The 24,503-nt window shown below is 44.2% G+C and overlaps 1 protein-coding gene across 6 annotated transcripts in view; it reads right to left on the minus strand.

Annotated features, from left to right (window-relative positions):
- Nucleotides 1-24,503, minus strand: part of PUM1 (pumilio RNA binding family member 1) — a 131,641-nt gene that overhangs the window by 81,016 nt on the left and 26,122 nt on the right. For all 6 annotated transcript variants that reach the window (XM_019548019.1, XM_019548024.1, XM_019548023.1 and 3 more), the window contains exon 3: nt 7,290-7,358. In XM_019548019.1, the coding sequence (XP_019403564.1) occupies nt 7,290-7,358 (69 nt within the window). The remainder of the gene's footprint in view (nt 1-7,289; nt 7,359-24,503) is intronic.

The raw sequence follows: 24,503 nt of genomic DNA on the forward strand, positions 1-24,503 counted from the left end.
CTATAGGTGCCATCACTAGCATACCATCACTTCCAGTGTCAAATACGGCAAGCCTCAATACTATAACCTGGAAGCGATGAAAGAAGACCACAGCAATTAAGTCCTGGTCAGAGAGCAAAGAGTAAAAAACATCTAGTCAGATGAAAATGGGAGACATTTCTCACCAATCCATTACTCCAGCATTAAGGAGTTCAGTGTGACCCAGGATGTTCATGCTGCTACAATTATTTGCCATTTAATGCAGAAGCTAGATTATTGTCAGGGTCTTTTAAGTGTTTCTCCATTCCCATTAATCATCCTCGTCTTCAGTTAAGACTCAACTGCTTATCTATATGCTTTTTCTTGTAGGTATAAGGTTAATCTTACTCCTTGCAAAAGTTACAATTCAGGAAGCAGCATCACTTGGGACTGCATGCAGCTGAATATAGGTTGTTTGGGTGGGGGGGGAGTACAGAAGACTATGGCATTTCACAACTTATCTACAGCTCTTCAGACACTGAAAAAGGAAAAAAATATATTATTTGATATTGCCAGACTACATGAGTCATCTAGATGAGATGAAGATAACCCAGAAAATCATGATGGGTAACTAAAAGCAATGAGATGCCAAATGTACTAGTGTTATTCACTCCTGCTGGGTTCAGTATAAGGCTCCATCATGCTACGAATGCCACACTTAGTAGTACAAACTAGATGTCTATAAACAATCTGTGTGTGCTCTCAGATACACTTGACTGATTCTTCCCCTTTGTTCCAAATGCTCAACATCTCCTTTTGTTTTCCCCAGCATTTGAAGAGAAGGAAGAGGGGGAACCAAATCAGCACAGATTTAACACCGAAATTGCTCTGACTAAACTTCCTAGATCTCCTTGCTTTCATAAAAATGAAAAAGTGAAGTAAGCCAAAGCTAAATAAAAACAGAATAGATCTACAGGCTATGTAGGGGAAGTTGCTCAGGTGATTGTACAAAAGGACCCTTAAGTGTGGTGATCACAACCACTGCCTTTCAATTCTGGCACAAAGTATAAAGTCTGCTTTTTCAAACCGCATTAAAAACGCCTCGATTTCTCTACAGATTTTAGAGAACTCAAATAAATTAAACACAACATGCTGATATAACTGGCTCAGTACTACACAGAGACACTAGAAAAGAGTCAGGAAGGAAGAAGAAAAGTAGAACAGATCTTCCAAAAAGAGGTTTGCTCCAATTTGTGAAATAATCCAATTCCTAAACAGTGTGCCTTTTGAAATTTGTTTGACATCCTTGATTATAATAAATCAGTATTATAGATTGTGCAGTTTTACAGTATGTCAAAAACGGAAGTTACAGGAGAAACAAGTGAGCCAGCACCTGAAAGATTTGGAAACAGATTTGATGCTCCGTTTCTTCCAAAATAGTATTAAACTAACTAAATTAAAGGTTTGCAATCCAAACATATACAGGAACATCCTTAAATATTTAGTAAACCAACTAATGTGATCTGATATCACCTGTTAGATGCAGCGTGGGTGTTTCACTGGTCTTAGCAAATATTCTGAAAGAGTCTGCATACCTTTAAGAGAAACACCTTTAAGGGATGTGCTAAAAATATTCAAGTACATTTGTGCCTCCACTAATTCTACTCTAACTTTTCATGACACAAGCACAGGCTATCACAGCAGTTTTAAGTGGACTCTACATAACCTTTACTGACAAAGGGTCTTTGTCACCTTTTAGTCAGAAGTCACTAAAAGCCCTACAAAGCCTATATAATAGACATTTCCATACCTTCTAATTTAAATAGCAAAGGCTTGATGACTTCTATAAGGTTTCTCATAGGCAAATGTTTACACAACTCAAACATACCAAAAGATTAGAATTTACTGGGTTTATTTATGTATTTATATTTGGGAGGAGGAGGGGTGTTAAAGCAAGAATACTGCTATAATTAATTCTAAGTTTAAAGGCAGGAATCTTATTCTGGCATACCAAATCAAGTTATTTAATTTTTGTTTATTGGACAAGTGGCTTAAATTAGACAGTGTTTATTCTAACTTGTTCTGTTTAATCATATATTGTAACTGCTAGCTACTTGGTACAATTTTTGAGTTAATTCTTACAAAGATGAGGCCTAAAGATTTGAAAATCAGCATGTTCTAGTCTTTTAATAAATCAAATCACAGTTGGGTCTGCAGATACAGGAAGTTCCTCGTCTTGTTTTAAAAGTTGGCCACTTTTCAGCAAAGTCACAATCCAGGAGATTTTAACAGCAATGTCTATGTGAATAAAAATATGCACAGATGCAAACATTTTGTAGAATAAGGAGATAGAAGCCAGCTGGGAACATATGCACTCTGCTTTAAAGCCAAGTCACGCCTCCTGGATTTGCATTCACACCAGTTAATATTCTCTGGATTTAACAAAATCTGACTATTAAAAGGGATGGAAGAAAACAGAATGACAGATCTAACATACTTCCAGTTACGGCTTTTCTGGTAAGGCTGGAAAAGTCGCCTTCAGAAGTAGATCAGCACAAAAAAAGAGAAAAAGAAAAGGACAGTTAAAAAACAACCACCGCCATTGCCACTGCCGCTAGTGACTCTGAAAAGCATCAAAGGTAAACTACAGGAAAGACAATTAATGGAAGAAATGATGCTTCATTTACCTGGCAGGGTAAGATGCTACTGGGGTTGAGAAGTTAGCAAGCTGCCCTGACAGGTAAGAGTGATGGTAAAGGGGAGTACTCCTGCCACAAAAAACAAATACTTCCCTTAAATGTGTGGGAGCCAAGAACCTCACCTCTACCCTACTCCTATAGTCTTTCATAGCAATAGTAAGAAGAAAATCTGCTCCGTGTGTACTTGTGCAGACCGCAGGGCTTATTCTCTCTCCTTGTGCCTTGTGGGGTGCATGATACCCAGTAAGTTGAAGAAAGGAGACCAGTCTACTTCCATGAATAAACTGCCACAGCTTGAGAGATCAGCTTGTACCAGTTCAGAAACATATGCAGCCTGAGGAGACCTCTCACATCTCAGCATACCTGGACAGTACTGGATCTCCTGAAACACTGCTCCTCAGGATAGGGCTCAACAGTGGATCACAATGATGAAGGCATATCACACAGATTTGAAGTGGATGTCAGCTGCCCTAGAGTAACTGCCTGTGTGCACATAATTACCCCATCATAAATGGAAACTAGAATATGGTAGCTTAGCTGTTTCACTAAGAGGGAAGCTAAACCCAGGTGGCTTCTACTTACCAAGAGGTAAGAGCAGATACAGTCAGTTAGTGTACGTAAGCTGCTCTGCAATAAATCCCTACCCACTTTTAACTGAATGTAGTTAGTTATTAACTTGTTCATAACCTAAATGCTGCCATATGGTCACGGGCCTTACAAAAGTGACAAGCTCTAGCCACAGACAGCCTCCATCCAGCTCTGCTTGCTAAGTCTTTCTGAATGGTGGGGGAAGGGACCAGACCTCAAGTGGTTGTGCTGAAGTCCCTAATACGATGTGTTTTTTGTTCACTTGCAGAGTGATGCATTTTAGGAAGCAGTAATATTTTGTTTTGAATTGTTGCTGTACAGAAATTATAAAACTATGCCACATTCTCCATTACTCACAGCACTACAAACAGGCTTTTAACGGTAACTTGACATTCTACATCATTACCATCCCCACCCCTATAATATGTATCAATATTTTTGGGAAAATTGCATTGAACCTCCTGACCGAGGAGGTTCCATGCAATGGAAATTGCATTTAACCTCCTGACCGAGAAGACAACATCCCATCACCTTAAGTTTCCACCTTAGCTTAGTAACAACTAAGGTTAATACCTAAAGGTCGTTCAACAATCTGTTGTATAGAGCACATTGAAGTGGTCTGAGAAAGCGTCTACACCAAAACATCAGATTTTTTTGCTTAAGAAAAGACCAAGGATTGTAGACTCACATACACTTTTTACTCTCTAAGTTTGTCCCTCTGGGTCAAATTCAATGTACATTAAGCCATACATGAGAAGCTTGGGCTAGCACTGCCCCTTCTCTGTGTCCATACAGAAGACACCCTGTGCCCAGAACTGTGATTCTACATTATTCATAAAACATCATATTTAAAAAGAATGAAAATGAAAGAGTAACATTTGCCAAGGCAAAATCAGAGAGTCATCAGTAAACTCTACACCCAAGTATACTAAACTCTGCTGCAGACTAGAATAAGAGAGGTTGAGAGGAATGACTTTCTTTCCTATTGTTATTAGCAAAAGAATAACATTAGAAGAAAATTAAACCAGAGAAGCTATTATATATTAAAGTTGGTCTTCCTCCTCACAAAAGTACATTTAACAGATCTATACTAGAGAGGGATTTCGTAATACTCTATGTGGCAAAGCATTTCTCCTTGGCTTGAGGAGAAGATGCAATTATTTTTCTTAATGAACATCTGTATATTAGACCTTAAATATTGGAGGCTGCAAGTGGGAGAGGAACAGTGGAAAAAAATCTTCATCACACCCTGTTCATTCTCTCTTTCAACATCCACTCTCTGCCACCACGCGATGCAGGCCTACTTGCTATGCCAAAGAAAACATGGGCCTAGGCTCACCAGGAAAACTATAAGGCCCCTTTTAAACAGGGAGGCCACTAGAGGTATAACAACTGAATACTTGGCACAACTGAAAAGAAAATAGGGATAAAAGTGATGGTCAGAAGTTTGTAACAGGGTTGCTTGGAGGGGGAGAGGGGAGGGCAGACACTGAGCAGAGCATACTAGGCAGTGCCCAATGCCAATGCCCTTCAAACGAGTCCAGGGAGCTTGTGAACACTGACCAGTGAAACTCTGCTTGGAGATGTGAGCACAGGAATGACAGGAAAACAGACTTACCCTTGCCCAGGCTCCCCTTGACCTGAGCGTCCTTCCAGGTCTAACAGATGGGCAGCTTGGCCAGAGCAAGGAGGAGGTTGACCCAGAGGTCCTGGGACTTGGCAGGGCCATGAATGGGGAGTACATAAAAGAAAAGGTGTGGGAAAAAGAAGTGCAGCCAGAAGGAGGTTCCTGGAGAGGTGGTAAAAGGGCTGCAGTATGGCTCAGTCAAGGCAGAGTACTCGGCAAGACGGATCTACAGTCTGACCCAATAAATGGCAGTTCTTATGTACTAACATGGTTGCAATCTACACAAGTTTATTGGAGGGGTTTCTGCATGGGAATATATTTTTAGAAGAATATTATATAAGAAGGGAGTTTTAAATTTAACTCATTTCCCTTTTTTTCTATTTAAAAGCTTTATTACAAACCTCTTCAAATGACTATCCACAGGTGGGGGAAAAACCTTGGAAAACTTGTTTTATAGATGTCTATTTTCTCTATGACATCATGGGATGAATCATCCACTACTGGCAACTTTATCCTCAAATGTGCCATTTAAATTTTTACAAGTCCATAACTTTGGGGCCTAATAATTAAATGATGGAGAGTCCTGAGGAGGGTGGAAGAAAAAATTGGTTTTGTGGTGATACAGGTAAAGTGATAAAGTTGGCTGGAGTGACTAAATTTCCAAGGGATGAAACAAACGTTACGGTACATGTTGTACGTGTTTCATTTTCTCATTATGCAGAGAGCCTGGTAATGATACTGGGGGATGGTAAAAATGATCTGCAAGTATATAAAACAAAGAAGAAAAATTATTTCAAGTGTAATAAAGGGATCAACCAACTGAAGGCAAGGAAAATTTACAGTGTATGCCAGAAAAATGGAAAGATGAAACAGACTTTGGAAGTCTTCAGGATAAATAGCAGATACTCCCTTATTTGGAATTTAAGACAATGGATTTGGCCCTAGAAATTGTTCCATGGAGAAAAGGTCATGTGTGACTGCAGATGAACCACGTGGGAACCAAAAACTGCAGAAATTATAAATGGAAAGTTAAAGATACTGGAGTAATCAATCCCTTGTTGAAATCCTGTAGCCCTTGGACACTTTTACAGTTAATGCTAAATACCAAATCAGACAGAACACAGATGCCAAAAAATCCCCCTCCCCCCACAGCACTCCCCTATTGCAAACAATTAACATTAGAAGAACAGTGCCAACATTTGACTTCTTAAACCAAGGAGCAACTACAGTATTTCCCAAAAATGTTACAAAATGAAGAGCAATATGGGTTTTTGCAGAAATTTTATACATTGGACACACACTAGCAAAAGGCTGTTATCCTGACATAAGTAGAATACAACAACACATCATACAGACAAGTTCCTTAGCAAATACTTTTGCGGACACTAGCACTTCCCTTAAGAACCAGCCAGTGGCTCAAAGAGGGGACAGACAAAACTGATCTTTGAACCTGACTGAAAGGGAACCCTTTGAGTAGAACATATTTTGCAACCGATATGGAGATTTAAAATGGGACTGATCATTTTTAAATGTATCTTTTGCCTTTGGCTTAAATTTTTGTTGTCATCTTTCAAACTCTGTTAGAAACCGGTAATCTGCATTTCCTCTCAAGATACAAGATAACAGTAAACTGCTTCTTTCTTCTTTTAATAAAAAACAGATAACCTCCTTTTCTATCTTCTGCTGCTTTTGCTCTAGCAAAGTTGCAGAACTTTTACTCATTCAACTTCTTGGACTGAGAAGCAATTTTTTTTTTTTTTTTTTTTTTTTTTAAATAAAGGGGGGGACTCCTTCCCCAACACTTTTTCTACTGCCCTTCAATTCAGAGTGCTGGGACAGAGCAGTGAAGGCATCTCACTAAAGCTTCAGAGCAATGCCCTAATCCAGACTCATGCCAAAAGCAACCACCAGTCAACACAGCTGCGAACTGGTTCAAGATGGAGAACTGAAGGCAGCCAGAAACGATGGTAACCTTATCACTCCCTTGTGCGGAACTGTCAAGGCACTGTCACGACTTCCCTACGGGGTGCTAGTCTCAGGAGAAGGACCAACCTTGATGGTCAGATACTCAGCCCACCCTGTTGGAAGTAGCAGAAACAGGCACTTCTCACTTTGAAAGCCTGACATTAAGATAGTTAACCACTTAATGTTCCAAGCAAACTATACACCTGTTTTACACTTCCTGATAATGGCTAAAGGTGCCCTACAGTGACAAATGAAGAGGATAATAATGGACTAAAAAGCCATGACATTCCTTCTAAAAGAAAGCACTCTGAGGCAGCATACATTTCAGACAGGAATGGAGGATGAGTCTTTGAGGAGAGAATCTACCAGTCGCTTCTGAAGAACATCTCATCCCCTTATTGTGTCCCTTCCCATCATCCAATCTGTGATCCTTATTCAGATATTTCACTTACCTCTCCCATTGCCCTTCCTTCTAGAGCCAATGCTTGAAAATCATGATTCAGTTCATCCATAGAACGCACCTATAAATAAATGGGGAGGAAAAAATAGGAGACTGTATTTCAATCCATTTAGAAATTAAAAAGCAATCAAGTTTATACATTTTTTCCAAGATACAAGCTGCCAGTGAACCATAATTTATAATGAAATGCACAGCACAACACAGTTTAGGTCCAAAAATCACTTACCTCTAAAACTTAAAATCTGAAGCATTTTTTTCTAGCAGATACAAAGAAATACTTGCTTATTTTGCCCAGAACATAGCTAAAAAAATCTAGTAGCACCCCCCCACACACACAGTAGGTTTACAATACAGTCTAATGCTGCGCCTAGACCTGTAGCAACATCAGTTACATTAGTATTCAAGAAAACACAGAAGTCAGGTGGAAAATAGTATAGGTCTCAAAAAGGGGCATATGGAAGAACCGGATGGAACGGAAGAGAATTCAAGCAGCAAAATCCATGGAAGAAGGGAAAAAAAAGAGGTGAAGAAATAGCAATGATAGAAACAACTAAATTAAAAAAAAAAAAGATTAAAAAAGAATGAAAATGGTAGAAAGGAAAAAAGCAAGACAACACATTTTCAACCTCAACTCCAGATGAATTAATTTATATCACCAATTGCAATCAAGATTTAAATGAACAAGCAGGAAATCTTGATTTGCATCATCAATTTCTTTCTTAGCTTGCGTGTGTGCTTTGTTATTCTAATGAAAAGTAGACGTTCACTGGTTTATGATTAAAATGACGATTTACATATAATTATAGCCTTTAGAGTAAATTTGGTACTTTTTTTTGCTAACCAAGAAGATAGAGTATAGTTACATATTTTTATTTAAGCAATTATATAATTGAATACAATTATTCAGATTTTCAGTTTTTAGTTTATTAAAAAATAGTGAGTAATTATATTTCTGATTTACCAGATGAATTATTTACCTGATTTGTCAAGTGCCTTTGATGGAAATTGGAATTCAATTAAAATGCACAAACAGAATATTTTACAAACCCTATTAGGCAAACAGAAATACCCCGAGTTCTAGGGGAAAAGTATAAAAAAGGTATCAAAATATTTTTGCATGTCAGAGCTGCTTTATTACATGAAGAAAATACCAGTAAACTCAACGGATTATTTATCTACTGTGTTCTTTTAGATCTATTAACTTCATTCACTCTGACATCATTTTTTGCATAGATGGAAAGAGTAAAACAGACTTTCCTGATTTTTCAACTTCCCCTGGTTTCTAAACTTTAAATCAAATTTCTGCTTTGAACAAGTTGTGGAACTGAATAGGCTGAATAAAGGGGGGGAGGGGAAGAGAGAATAACTCTCTTTACACCTACATCTCAAAAGATGACTTAGCACTTCAATAAAATCTAGCTCCAGGTCCTTGTACCATTAGCTTACTTTTAAGTGCAGGCTTGTCTGGGCTTTAACTAGTTAATTGAGTAAACACATTCTAGTAATACTAGATCTTTGTTTTTTTTAAATTAAAGCTGAAATTTGTGAAACATTTAACAAAGATGAAATATGTTTCCAGTTTTATGTACCTTGCCTAATGCTAGCAGAGAGATGTATTTATTATTTGAGATGCATACATTTCAGCCAGTTTACATGGACAGTTATCAGCAACAGAAGTTTGTAGAAACATTGTAGTTATATTTAAAGAACAGTATTATTAAACTCTTTTGACTCATAAGCACATGTCAGAACATTCTATTTTTATAGCATTTGTTGAATAAAGCTACTTGAGATGCCAACATGTAAAAAGAACTGTATTCAACGAGTGACCCCAGTATGTTCCACTCCAGAAATTCACTTTTTAAGTGCCGGTAAATCTAGTTTACTTAAGTCTAGCTCTTGTCATAGACTTAAGGGTTCAATCCTATAATCCACAAATGTATTCACAGAAGCACTTTCAATTAATTTAAAACATACCTACTACTGCCATACAGAATCCTAAAATCACAGAAAATTAGGGCTGGAAGGGACTTCAGGAGGTCATCTAGTCCAATCCCTTGCTCAAAGCAGAGCCATCCCCAACTAGATCATCCCAGCCAAGACTTTGTCTGGCTGTGTTTTAAAAACCTCCAAGGATGGAGATTCCACCACCTCTCTGGGTAACTGGCTCAGTGTCTTACTACCCTCCTACTGAAAAAGTTGGCCATGTGTAGACAAAACGAGCAGCGTGTGTGCACAGCACTTTGTAGCAGGCTAAGTGCTTTTGCACTGCTTTAATGGTGTCAGTGTTTGCACGCCTCGGCAGGGTATTGCGCATTAATTCCAGCTGCTGTAGGAAATTTGGCAACCTAGTGCACCTTAAATGACTTGGGGTGCAACAATCTAAACCTCCTTCAAGAAGTTTTAGTTTTCTGCCCCTACAGCCACGGAGTGAAGCACTGGGCTCTGCAGGAAACCCGGAAGGCAGCTTGGCAGCAGCCAGGGAAAAACAGCTCTACCCAAGAAAAGTGGCAAGCCTAAGCCAGAACATTGAGGGAACTGGGCTTATTTAGCCTGCAGGAGAGCACACTAATTATTAATATATGCATTATATATACACATATATACACACATATATATATATACACATATATACACACATATATATATATACACATATATACACACATATATATATATACACATATATACACACACACACACACACACACACACACACATACAACTTACCAGCTGTACTATGATTTTCTCTCTCTCTCATAGTACGCAGCTGGTAAGTCTGTTGTGAGGGAAGCGGGATGCGGGGGCAGATAAAGGCTGCTGTGGGAGGTGAGGGGCGGGGTGGTATGTATGGGGCACTGGGGCAGGTCATGGGACACATGGAGCCCAGGTGGTTCGTCCAGGGGAGCGGAGACTCCCGCTGCTCCACGCACCCCCAGAGCAGGCACAGGGGCACACGCTCCCCCAAAATCTGTGCATGGGGCGGAGGCAGCTGCTGCTACAGGCTGTGCTCCGCACCCCGCTGCTGGTGACCCGGAAGCCACGTGATGCCATGCGTCTCCCACCACCAGGCTGGTGGCGCAGCCAGCATGCAGGAGGCACAGGGCACTGGCAGCAGGGTGCGAAGCACAGCCCGCAGCAGCAGCTGCCCCCCCCCCACACACAGATTGGGGTAGCATGTGCCCCCTGTGCCTGCCCCAGGAGCCATCCTGGATGAGCCACCCAGGCTCCAAGCGACCCATGTCCTGCCTAGCCTCCAGGACCCCATTCACACCAGCCAGTCTCTGCCCTGCTCCTTCCATCACCGCAGGGGCCTCAATCTGCTCCCCCCACCCCTTCCCCACAACAGATCTACCTGCTGGGAGGGGGCGTTGTTTGGGCTCAGCCCACCCGCCCAATCACATTTTCTTTCTCCACCTATGGAGAGGGCATGGGGCAGGGGCTGCACAGCCAGGATGGGGTAGGGTGCAGGATGGAGCCATGAATGCCTCGTCTGGGGGGGACAGGTACGGGCGGGTGGCTCCTGAAGCTACATGCACCCCAGGGTGCATGGTGGGCATGTGCCTCAGATCTGTGCATGGGGCAGGGCGGGCTGCCACTGCAGGCTGGGGCCAGGGTTGCGCCAGTCTCCTCCCAGCAGAGGCCTGGGCTGAGTTGTGCTCGGGATGGGCAGTGGCAGGTCTGGGACAGGGGCCTTAGGGGTGCTACAGCAAATTTTGGGGTGGCTGCAGTCCCCCCCACCCCATAGCCCTGCTCCCAGCACTGCCACCGGCTGCCCCAAGTGCAGCCTGGCCCAGTCCCCCACTGGGAAAAGCCTGCCACCGCCCTGTCCCGAGCCCACAGCGGCAGCCCACTCTGCTCTGCATGCAAATCTGGGGGGTACACGCCCCTTCCATGCCCTCATGAGGTGCATGTAGCAGCGAGAGCCACCCCCCAATGCACACCCTGGATAAGACACAGCTCCATCCCGTGCCCTACCCCTTCCCCCAGCCCCGCTCTCTCCCTCACTGCGGGGCCCCCGCACACCTCTTCCTTCCCCCCGCCCCTTTCCCCACAGCAGACTTACCAGCCAACCCAGCTGGCTCCATGCTGCCGGGCTGCAGGCCTGGCCACTCATCTGTTCTGCATACACCCTATGACCTTTTTAAAAGTACCCCTAGGGGGACGTATACCCCTGGTTGACAACCAGTGATCTAGTCCAAGAGATCTGAACCCCCAGCCTGTAGGCCAGATACACCCTCCCCAAACTGTCTCATCTGGCCTGCAGGTTCCCCCCAGATTCAAAAATTCGATGACATTGAAACAGTGGCATTAATTGCTGCTGCCTTGCTGCCAAATTATGGTACCTGTGGGGAGCCCCACAGGCCACATAGCACAGCCCTGTGCACTAGATTGGGTGTGGGCACTAAAACACCAGCCTGGCTCATGAGGCCCAATGTGGCCTGTGGACTGGCTCTGCAGCACTCATCTGGACTGCGAGACCAAAAGATTGAGCACCTAGTCTAGTCAGATTCTAGTCTAAGACTAGCAATTTCCTCAGTGGCTACCAAGACAAATGCACATTAACTAATAGTTTTTTTCATACAATAATAGTTCTTATTTATGCAAAAGCAGGCAGGGCTAAAAACTGACTTTTTAAATATCCAAAAGAATTTAAATTTTAGTCTCAATTCAGGGGAGGGAATATCAAATAAAACCTAGTTTACCAGCCTCACCAAGTAAAGACTTGCATGACAGTTTAACTTCCTACTCTCATTCAGGCAAGCACCTCCACATCTTAGACCAGTGGTGGTCAATTGGGGAGCTGCGAGATCCCCGTGGGGTGCCGCGCTGCTGAATAAAAAAAAAGTGACCCACACATCTGGTACACAGTCAGACTGGGGAAAAGATGCAGTAGGCATATGGTCTCCTGCTTCTCGAGCCAGCAGGAGAGCCATCTTGTGCCACAGCCCTTCCCATTCAGGTCCCCCAAACCCTTCCTGTAAAAAGAGGAAAAAAGGACAGTTCTACTCGCCCTGTGCACCTGTTTTTAGGAGACGCCATGCAGGGTTAGACAAGGAAGGGTTGCAGCATGAGCTGGCACCCCTGCCTCCTTCAGGAAACCACAAAACCCTAATGAGGCAGGAGACCATGCACATGCCATGGCTCTTCTGTGTCTGGCTGTGCAGCTGCACCCAGTAGAGAAGCACCAAGATAAACTGAGGCAGCACAACAGTGGTTTTCAGCTTGGGATACCACCACATTCAAAAAAACTTGGAGAGGGATGCCCTGAATCTTAAAAGGTTGAGAACCACTGCCACAGACAGCAGGCTTATTTGCCAGAGCGAACAGAATAAGAAGATGCATCAGACATGAGAGCCTGCATGAAACCAAAACAGCTGCTAGGATTCAAACTACACTCATCAGCCTCTACTCATGGAACATTTAAAAAGTACAAAAATACTTGAGATGGCACATGAATAATGTTATAGGGGTTCACATCTTAAATTAGGTGAAACTTGAACAAACTTACATGGGTCTAGAAGCACTGAAAAAATCTTTGCATCTGTCTTGCCTCTGGCAACGTATCAGACTCTGCCATAGTCAGGCACCCTGTCCCATGAATTCCTGTCCATTTCTGCTCTTAAGAAACTGGCATCCTCAGTAGCTACCAGAAGACAGGGCTACTGGCAGACCTGCAATTAATTTATACCTAACTTTCACTAGCAGTACTATTTCCATGTGTTCAACCAACTTCAAATTCAGCATATTATGCTTTTCCTCCTTTTAGGGGAAAGCAAACAATAGTCTAAGAAGTAGGTAATAGGACAGCATATTGAAATACAGCATGGCAGAGGTCTACATCAAGTAATTCCCACTGTCCTGCTTCCTCAAACAAAACTGAGCTACAAGACAGGATATAATTCCTCTATGCCAGGGGTGCTCAACCTCATGCCTGCAGGCCACATGCAGTCCACAGCCACCGCATCTGGTCCACACAGCTTCCTACAGGTCAGGGAATTTGGCAACAGGGAAACGGTGCCCATTAATATGACAACCTTCCCCCCCACTGAATTCCCAAGCCCTGCGTGGCTGGTCAGGGCCAGGTTAGGTTGCGTTAGGACCCTTTCCCCTGCAAGGCCCTGGATTGCGCCCAGGTCACACCTCCTTCCTCCCACCCCATACGGCTGGGTCACAGCCCCTACCTCCTCCTGTGCAACTGGGTCAATCCTGCTTCCCCTAAGGGGCCAGGTGGGCCACTACCGTCCTCTGTGCAGCTGGATGGTGCCCACTGCACCTGCCCTAGGAACTGGATTGAGATGAATCCAGGCGCAGACCGACCAGGTACCCTTGGGGGAAAAGGTTAAGCACCACTGCTCAATGCCAAATCATGCAGAGCTGTAGTTTAAATATAAACTTAATCTAATACAGTCTCAAATCTCAGTTCAGAGGCCAAACAGCATAAAGAGAACAACTTTGCCACAGCAGTGTCCACAACACAGAAAGGTTCTGAAGTGCTCTAATGGGTACAGCACTGAAGCATGACATAGGAGACCAAGCACTCTTGTCTCTTTTGCCACTGACCAGCTACGTGAACTTGGACATCCCTCCCGCTTCTGCAGGTGTAAAACAGAGCAGATACGCACCTCCTTTGCAAAAACTGCTGAGATTTACTGCTAAAAAATGCTGGGAGACTTAGGTACTATTACTGTGAGGTGACAATCTAAACAGGAACAGGATCTATACTTGGACAGAACACATTTTAGGACCAGAAATACTGCAGGAAACAATTCAGTAAGTAACATTCATACCTCTTAGCGCTCACACTGTGCCCCAGCAAGTGCTGGACAGTACTGTGCTGATTATGTTCAGTAAGTTTACAGCGTGTTTCTTAAAAGTACTGAAAGCTATTAACCTTCACATTTTGGTCAAATCCCAACTCTAGCAATCACATTCTGCCTACCAAGATTCCCTCTGAAATTATAGTTGGACAGTCATCCCCATTCCTGTCCTGAACTATATTGTCAGGAAACGTGTGCTTAAATTAAAAATAAGAATTCCTTCATCCCTCAATTTATCAGGCCTCACCTTCCTTTCAGAGTAGGGAAGACTTTCATTCAATCATAACAAAACGTAAAATAAATGTTAACACCTGTAAGTTTCATATATTTAATAATTCTTCTTGTAAGAATGTAAATGACCAGCTATTGTCCAATATCTTCACCACTACAAACTTTTAAATATTCTCAGTGCCTAAAAATGTAGACTTGTGAATTTCAACAGAAAGTCACCGCAATGCAGCAATTAATGCATCATTTGAACGCACCTCACCCACAAGGAAAAACCTTCCTCCAATGCTAAACAAGAGACTTTTGTTAATTTAATGAGTACTCTCTCAACCTTCAGCCAAATCATGCCATGACAGTTTAACATTGAACTATTGACACTGAAAACTCATTTCCTTTGGACTTAAACACACAAATAGCAGCATAATCATCAGAACAACAATTAAACGCTCCACAGTGCTATCCTGGAACTGGCTTAAATGAACTCTAACTGAGCACTGTTGTGCTCCCTTCATTTAGGAAGAACGTCCACACTCTTGTGTTGAAGGCACAAAAGACCACTCTGATAAACAGGAGAAAGGACAAATGGACTGCCAACATCTGTACAGCTGCCTTTCCCATTTTAATAACGGGATCTTCAGGCTTACCACGTATGCCCAACTCTCAGAACTACGCTGGCCAAATGCAAACAAAGGCTTCTGATAAACTTGGCACGTGCCCTAAATTATTTCTACTAGCTTTTGTTGTCAAGATTATGCTTTGGAAGGTTTTGGGCAGTACTTAAAAGTTAGAGAAAAGGTTATAGCTGTGTTTGTTGGTGCAATTTTATTGCAAGCATCCTGATCTGGGTTTTGTGTTCGCCACAGAAAAATGCAGTAAAATGCAGATTTTTTTCATTTTAAAAAGGAGAAAAAAGCAGGAACAGTAGGTTTCCCCTTGCAAGCTGGCAGAGTTCCAGCCTGTAAGGGGCTGGAGGGAGCAGACAGAGTACGATCAGGCGGGGGGCACCATGTGCATGTGCATGGCAGCCAGGCAGCATGAAAGTAGCTCCAGCTCCCCACAGCTAATTCTGAGGGCAGGGATTGAGATCCCCATAGTTTGGGAGGGAGGGAGTCGGGCAGGGCTGGGGTGCTGCAGAGCTGGGGGTGGGTGGACCTTGGGGCTTGAGGTAGGAATCTGCGGCTGCAAGGCCTGGGCAGGGAAAGGAACAGAACCACGGGCAGCTCGTTCAGGGGGCAGCTCGCTCTCTGTCAATGGGCACACTGCCGGGGGAGGAGCAGCATGGTGGGCACGTGCGCCCTAAATTTGTGCGTGGGGGGGGCCAAATGCAGGCTGGTAGCTGTGGGTTTGGGTTCCCCCCCCGCTACCCTCCCTGTGGGGCCTCCACAGCACAGCAGACAAGACCCAATGTGGCAGGGCAGAGCGGGGTGGGGCTTGGTGCTGCTGCTGGGAGCACCGCACCACCATGGCAAGGAGCCCCCTGCCCACCGGGCAGCAGCAGGCATGACACCACAGTTGTGATACCTGCTGCTGCCAGATGGGCAGGAGCACCTCGCTGTGGTGGTGCAGTGCTCCCAGCAGTAGCACCAAGCCTCCCCACCCTGGCACGCTGGGTCCCACCCACTGAGCCACAGGGGGGAGAACAGCAGGACAGGGAGCCCGCAGCAGACAGCTCACATCTCTCTTTCCTCACACCAGCTCCACTCCAGTTGTGCCACCTGCAGGGGAATGGAAGATGGGCTCGGCACTCTGCTCAGGTGGGCAGCAGCTGCCACCTCCCACAGGCAGCAGCCAGGGCACTGCTGGGGGGTGGGGAGGGGCAGGAGACTACAGACCCAGGTCCCTGGTCCTGTAGCCCTTGCAGCTGAGGGGACCCCTCCAGCAGGGCTGGGGAGGGTGAGGGGGCTGTGGGTCAGGAGGGAGGAACACCAGTACGCCTGGGGGGCTGTGGCTTGGAAGTGAGGGGCACTGGCATGGGCAAGGAACTGGCATCAGGGCTGTTCAGTACCACAAAGCAGCACTGAGAAGAGCCGTAGCTGGACCTGTGTCCTGGCAAGTGAAGGGGGCAAGGAAAGCTCTGATTTTCCATAATAAAAAACCCAAAAATCAAATACCAAAATGTATAGGTATTAAGAATTAATTTTATTATAGTGATTGAGGCACAGGTTTAAAAATTGTAAATATCTCAATGAGGGTTTCATAGAGTTGCACCGATAAAGATTTTCTTAGCCAATACCGATAACCGATTATTCACCAAGCATGTCAGCTGATACTAACCTGATAACCGATTTACAGGAAAGCAGCCAGACAGTGTAGAGAGCAGCACCCTGCAGGTAAGTTGGGGGGGAAGGCCCCCCCTCCCACAGGCAGGGAGGGAGTGGGAGCAGGGGCAGGGGCTGAGGGGCACAGCAATGCCTGGAACCCCTGGGTTGGGGCAGGGAGTGGGACGGAGCCACGGGTGCCTCGGCCAGGGGATCAGCATCCTAGCACTTAAAAATGGCAGTTCAAGTGCTGCTGCCACCATTTTTAAACACCAGGACGCTTTTAACTGGAGCGGAGAGGAATAAGGCGAGAGGGGAGGCAGGCTGCCTGCTGTGGACTCAGAGCTCTTCACCCTGCTTCCTTTGCCCCAGGAGCCAAGCACTGGCTGCACTATGTCCCCCTGCCCATCCAGCAGCAGTGGCAGCAGCGAGTTGTGCCTCCCACTGCTGCACGGGCATGGGACACAGCGTGGCAAGACACGCAAAAGCAGCAGGGTGAAGAGCCCCGAGCTCACAGCAGGCAGCCCAAGAACACTGGTACAATATTCTTACTACTGACATTTCACAGTGCACAGGACATTGCTTTGGTAGAACATGTTTGAATCCCTAGAACTTCTTTTTCTAATAATCTGTGTTGCTGTTACACAGCATGGAAATGCCTCATAGTTTCATCATGAAGAAAAAAAAAGGAATAAATTAGCTGTGGAAGTTGGGCACACAAGCGAACAAACTGGATTACAGGTTTCCCTCACTTTATGTGGGTTCTGTACGTGCAAGTTTGCTCTTCTGCAATGAACCTTTTTATATCAAAAAATCATTTTATGTGAGGTAAATTCACTCTTATGACATTGGTGTGGTAGAAGCCCGGTCAGCTGCTTTGTGTGGTGCATTGTGGGAGTGACGCACATTGCAAAAATATAGGTCTCTTGTGTGGATCTGTGCTCCTCACTCGTTGTCTGTGACACGTTTCTGTAGTTGCCATCCCCATTATGATAGTGCCCTGTGCTTGTGTGCATCACCTGCTATTGGTGAGTACCAAAATGGTCTTGTAAAAGCGGTAGAAAGGGTCTGGGGGTCAGTACAGTCGGGGTCTTGGAACGTATTCCCTATTTGTTACATTGCAAAGCGAGTTCCCTTTATGTGAAGTTGTGCCGTTTTCTGGGAACAGAAGTACGGCATAAAGCAAGGGAAACCTGTACTTTATAATGATTACTCTGGGAAGAGTACTGCCAGGTTGGATCCTGGTAACAGCAGCCAACCCAGTGAGGGTAGAAACACTGAAGAATAATTAATCATCTACAGTACAAACTTACTGTACCAGGAATTAGTGGACTCACCGCTACGTCCTGGATCACAAACTGTACAATATAGCCATGTTTGTGTGGCATTGCAGGCAGGCTAATTAGCACTGCTACTACATGAAGCAGTGCATCTTATTTTAGCGTGGTACCGCCTTGTATAGTAAGCCTATACTGTAGCCATATATCCCAACAGGGCCCTCTAACATGTAGCCTTTGTTCTGATATACGCCAAACAGGAACAATTTTGTAGGTGTAAAAGATCAGACAAAGGAGTGACTAGACTTAAATGTCATGTATTGTCTGAAAATGGAGCTCCAAAGGAGGGATGAAAAGTCCACTGCTCCCTCTACCCCAGGAGTTTCCACTCCCAGTGATCTCCCCCATTCCCTATTCTCTCCTTCCATGCCACAAGCAGCAGCTGCAAGGATCCATCTTCAGTGCTTCCAACAGAGCTACTCCATGATTTCACGGGTCCCATATATAACCTCTACTCTAGTTACAATGGAAAGCTCTTCTTATCCAAGGAAAAACTGACTGGCCTAGCATTCCAGTGGTTGGCTTGGTGTTTAAAATAGCAGATAAAAAGTGAAGGAATGCACAATAATTAACTACAAGTCAAAAAACTGTTTTTTTCTTGTAAAAGATTATATACCGTGAATTTAAGCACAAGCTTCTTTCTTAAACAAATCCATGACCTATGGTAAGTAGATAGGAGCAAGAGACTTTCTAAAGACCCATATTAAGTCAATAGGCAGACAAGGTTCTTTGGGTAAATGCGATATCTTTTATTAGACCAACTAAATAGTTGAAAAAAAATTGTTCTTTGCAAGGTTTTGGGCACAAACACCCTTCTTCAGGCATACGGAGAGTCTGGTGGTGTTTTAGGTGCATTCTACCCAGGACAGCTTCATTGTGTCCAATAGAGTTTATTCTTGAAAACAAGGGCCCTGTGTACTTTGCCCATCAGAAATACTGCCGTTTCTAAGTACATTACAATATCAGTTCACTTCTCCACTTCTCAATTCACTTCTCCAAGAATTAATGTGAAAATGAGGGAGTTCATCTTCAAGCCAACATCTAACCCCATCTGAAAAGGGGAAATCATGAATTATGGACTTCTCCACGAACATCCTCAAAGAAATGACCTTCATTATTAAGAGTACTCTTGGTAAAAATAAACCAGGCTATAACTTCATAAAATAATTCTACTTACAGCCACTTAACAATTCTCTGTCATCGTTCTGAAAACGTGCCACCGGAATATTCACATTCAGTGCTGACTGACCACTGCACTACGTGTCTCAAGCGCAACTCCCACGTCTGTTGAGCTTTTGCATACATTGATGCCTGGCCACTTTTCTGGCAGAGCACTGTTAATTTAAAATTTCACCTTTGCTTTCACGTGTCATAAAAACGAAGGTAGATATTTTGAAGCCAGTCAAGCAACTCGATTGTATTATCAGTCTCCTGCATGAAGCGCATCATCTATACCTACTAAGAATATAACCATACTATACCTTTACCTCTACAATTTTCAGAAGAACTTGTGTCTGATTTGGGGAAAGGGAGGAAAGAAAGGAAAGAGGCAGGAAGAAAGAGACAGCAGATTTCCACAAACTTAGCTATTCAAATCTCCTGTTGATTGGCCATCTTGAACAAGCCTCTATGTGACAATTTCTTATCCTGCAAACCTCAAAAAGTAATAGAATTCTTTGCTGACTTCTCAACCTCACCTAGTAATTATCCAACATAGCCACATTACACAGAGAAACTGAATCCTTTCACTATGGCCCTGCTCTCTGACCCTTTTCTTCTTTTAAGATAAAAATATGCTTATTGTGAAAGCCTGGTGCTTCTACAGAGACATACCAGTGAAAGCCTGGTGCTTCTACAGAGACATACCAGAGGCAAAGAAAAGTATCCTTCCTTAGTCTGTGCATGTTCATGTCTTGACTACAACTGTGGCGAGACCAAAACCCAGCATGTCACCCAGTAAATCTCTCTAAGTACAACACGCTGCCATTTACCAGAGAGATGCACATTATCTACTACTGGGGATGGCAACCGGGGGTACACGTACACACTGCTGCCGCTCTGTGTCCAGCCATGAGCCCCACCCCCCCCCGCCACTGGGGGTACACCTATTAAAAAAGGTTTAAAAGCCCTGATCTACTGCACTAGATCTACTGCACTACAAACTCAGATAAACAGCTCTTCCTACTCACTGCTCTTCGCAGTACACTCTCCACTGCAGCCACCTCACCACTGAGGTTCAAAAGCTCTGGCAGAAGCCTTTCCCATAGTACAGTGGTTCTCAACCTCATTACACTTGAGGCACTCAAAAAAAGCCAGCTCTTTACTTTCATTCAATTCTTGACTATGGAAAAATAAACCAAACAATTCTTCTGTTGCAAAGAAGTCAGAAAGACCACAACAGATAAGTAACACAGGCAGTCCTCGACTCACAAACTTCCTCGGATACTTTATTTAAGAAAGCAGACAAGACTCCAGAAAAACCTGCAGCCGAGACTCCTGAGAAGACTCCAGCCTTTCAAAAAGTCCAGCAAAGTCACCTCAAGGAAGTCCTTCCAAATCAATACGATTGCTATTTACAATAGAAATACATTAATGTAGCTATATTACTTATCTATAATTGATTGAGTACAACATTCTGGGGTATTTTTAGTGAAAATAGGGTATCAGGCTTTGGTTTAAGAACCAAACCCCCATTTATAACATTGCTTATAAGAAAGTTGGTTCCAAGTTACAACTTTTCGACTTAAGATGCAGTTTTCAGGAACCAATTGTGTCATAAGTCCGAGGACCGCCTGTATTTGACTATGGCTTCTTATTTGAAGTCTCTAGGTTTTGTGAAGCATGTGTAGGTATTTGCATACTTAATGCTAGTATCACACAACAACTTTAAATGGATCTCACAGCACCCTGGTTACAAATCACTGCTGTAGAGCAACAAACCAGAATTAGACTCCTGCAGAGCAGACAAGTTACAGAAGACGTTCTGTTTTGAACTGTCTTCGTGCGAGGGGTCAGATTTTCATCTGATCAGCCACTTTTGAAGCTGTCTGCAGCTGTGCACTTATATGGTCATGGCTATAAACTGCCTTCTGTGGCCAGATCAGGTGAAAACTGTCACTTGTGTTTGTACCCCTGGATTACATGCTCAGAACAGGACTAGGACTCAGTCTACAACAGAGATTCTGCCCTTCTTTCTCTGCTGTTTAAGGGTGGAGGAAAAGCCACACCCCATTGCCGGCAGAGTTGCTCAGACAAAAACCCCTGCTGTGGACATAGCTTTGCTAGCACATGCCTTCTGCAATTCAGGAGAGCTGGAAGAACTCAAATAGCAGAAAAATTCCTTTTGCTACCAGTGCCATGTCCATGCCAAGGAGTCTTCTGCTACCACAGCTAAAGGAAGCAGCCACCTGCAGCCTAGAAAAGGTCTAGGGAAAGGAGCTGGCAGCAGAGAACTTATGATTTCTTTTGCCATAGATCACCTGAGTTTCCAAAGGATCCCCCAACATTTGAAAATCTAGCAAACCACTCTCTGAGGAACTGTAGGAAAAGGTACACAGAGCACAGCATAGCCACTAGTTTGCAGAAAAGGAAAAATATATAACAGAAAGACCACTCAAAACATTTCAACATCATGGACACATCACACTGAGTCCTTAAAGCTCTGCTGTCCATAGGCATTTTTTCCAACAAAGAAAAGGCTCATGGTGCTAAAATGCACTGCTGTCAGTAAGGAAATCAAGTCAGTGTAAAGTAAATAAAGGGAAGATTACTTCAAGTTGTCTTTCTCATTACAAAACACAGGTTTCATATGGCTTAAACTAGTATGAAAGCAAAATCAAAAGCACATTTCTCTCATTGATACTTTTCCATGCTTGACATCTTAAAATAGCTCATTTGTTAATCAAAAATAATAGTCACCAACAAGGTACAAGGAAAAAAGCCCCTCATCTTAGATTTGAGTACAAGCTGAGGGGCAGACAGTGCCTGCTGCACCTCCAACTCCAGCCCCACCCAATAAGGAAGCTGGCAGGTGCCATGGCAGTGGGGCCAGAGAAGAAAAGAGACAGGGGTCAGGCTACTTGATTCTCCCACCACCTGCCCACCCTCCCCTGCCCCCCAGACACTGCCTAACCCACTGCAGTGGTGGGAAGAAATTTTAAGATGGCCCTTCAAACTATTAGATTCTGTACAGGTAAATGAAAAATTATAACAAAATCTTTCATGTACAGAATCTAATTACGGGGGGGGGGGGGTAGTCTTGAATTCAAAAGTCATCTTGGATTTAGCTAGAACCCATTTTCACCCAACTGGAAAAGCAGAACACCATAAGTCTAGACTTCATCCAAAATCCTAGATTCAGAAGGAGCAGATTTCTCCCTCCATAACAAGGATTCTTCCTCACATTAGCTACTGCTAACATCCAAATTTCAAAATGGTGGAAAATAGATCTTGGTTATAATTCAACATATAAAAAAAAAATAATAATATAATAGAACTCAAGAGTCAAAACTTAAGGAAGATTTCCCATCTTTCCCAACAGCTCCAACAGTGACTCACTTTCAATAAAAAAAAAAAAAATTACAGATTTTCCTGAAGAATCTTCTTTGTCCAGAACTGCCACGTGAAGATACAGGGTTTATTTCTTTTTTCATGTAAGTGGATTTTAAGTAACATTACTTTTCTGCATTTACTGGTAGTAGAGATGTCTGAACGGGTTTTAGAAAACATCCATTTCCACTGGAGTCACCACTGTGTTAAATAGCATCCCACCCTCATAAATGGGAGGAGAAATCTGGTGATCAGACAATGCTGCTTCTGTAGGCCAAGCTCAGTGCATGCACTGAAGGCTTTTACAAATCGGGAAAGCCCACAATTTTTGTCCCACTAAAATTAAGATATGCCACGTTCCTCTAAAACTCTCACAGCTTTTCTTTCCATCTAGGACAGAAGTCTTCCAGAGCTACAATACTTTTTTACCAGGAGCATCAAACTCATCCAGCCCATGGACCTCTTCCACTCCCCCTTCTCCTAGCGTACTGGACCTGGCACCGGCCCCAACTAGTCCCAGGACCTGCTCTATGCTCGGCGCAGATTCCAGAGCAGCCGGGACATACAGCACAGTCCAGTCAGAGGCATGTAGCATGAATCCCAAAACTACTACAACAGGTGCCATGCAGCACATAGCATCTGTCCCAGCTGGACTGTACTAAATGTGGGAGTGGAGCTGCATCCAGTGCCCACTCTGCTGGCCTGCGACCCACACGCTACATACTGTGCTCACAAATGTCACATACAACGCAAGTCCCAGACTGGCTGGAACAGGCACTCTGTGTAGCAGCAGTTCCAGAGCCGTCAGAGCAGGCACCATGTGTGGTGTAGTCCAGCCAGGGTAGACATCATGTGTAACATGGCACCCCCTCCAGCCAGTTTGGGACCTGCGCTGCAGGCTCCTGGCTAGACTGCACCACATGCCCATTCCAGCCACTCCAGGATCTATGCTAGACACACCTGTCCATGCAATGCAGTCCTGGAGTGGCCAGGATAGGCACTGACATATGCAGTGCATTTCCTGAGCCATGCCTTCGGGACTGGTCTGGCATGTGCCATGCCCTGTGTGGGTCTGCTCAAAACCAAGGATCCGCACCATGGACCAGATAGCAAGGCTCCACAGGCCACATTCAGCCAACTAGCCACAACCTCAACACCCCTGCTTTATGGTGTATTGACAAAATAGGCAGAGCTAAGAAGACGACCCCATTATACCGAAACATACTACTAAATCTTTGATCTACTGTCAATAACAGTCTTGACAGCATCTATTTGCTGCACTAACTAGAAAGGTGCTGCCTGTATACTCCAAAGCAGGGCTTGGCAATTATTTCAGGTGGAGGGCCGCTTAGCAAGCTGTGGTGAGCTTCTGAGAGCCACGAGTAGCCCTAGCCCTTGATAGCGGCCCCAACCCTAGTTGCCATCTTGGGACTAGAACTCCTACTCCTAACCCCTGACCTTTGCCACTGGAAGGTCCTCCCCTAGCCCCCTGAAAATACTCTTTTTGGGAGTGGGGTTTGCATCTTAGAAACAGAAAAAAAACAACACAAATTGCACACTAAAAATTAAACACCTACCATAACATTACAAAAAATATTTTGGTCATGATTTGTGTTTGCATACTGTATATAGAGATGACTGCATAACAACTGAAAAATAAATTCTTAGCCTTGTATAGTGTGCATGTGAGGGGAGGGAAAAATGTGGTTGGGGCTGGGTGTGGATATGTGGGTTGTGAGGGAGTTTGTGGGGGTGTGAGGATTGCCCCCTCCCAACTCCTCCCATGGCACAGCAGCAGGCGGGGTCGCTTGGGGCACAGCAGCACACGACCCCAGCCAGCACTGCACACTGTGGTGAGGGGTGCAGCCCCTACCGGGCCACCTCCATTGCCAGTGCTCCCTGCTGCGCACACACAGCCCCCACGCTCACATGGCACAGAAGGGATGCCTCACATGCTGAACCTGGCTGCCTTTACCACTCCATGTCACGCAGGTCCAGGGGCGGGGAAGGCAGC

The sequence above is a fragment of the Crocodylus porosus genome, unplaced genomic scaffold (genome assembly GCF_001723895.1).
Source record: "Crocodylus porosus isolate Cpor-Errol unplaced genomic scaffold, CroPor_comp1, whole genome shotgun sequence".
In the NCBI taxonomy this organism is placed as follows: domain Eukaryota; kingdom Metazoa; phylum Chordata; order Crocodylia; family Crocodylidae; genus Crocodylus; species Crocodylus porosus.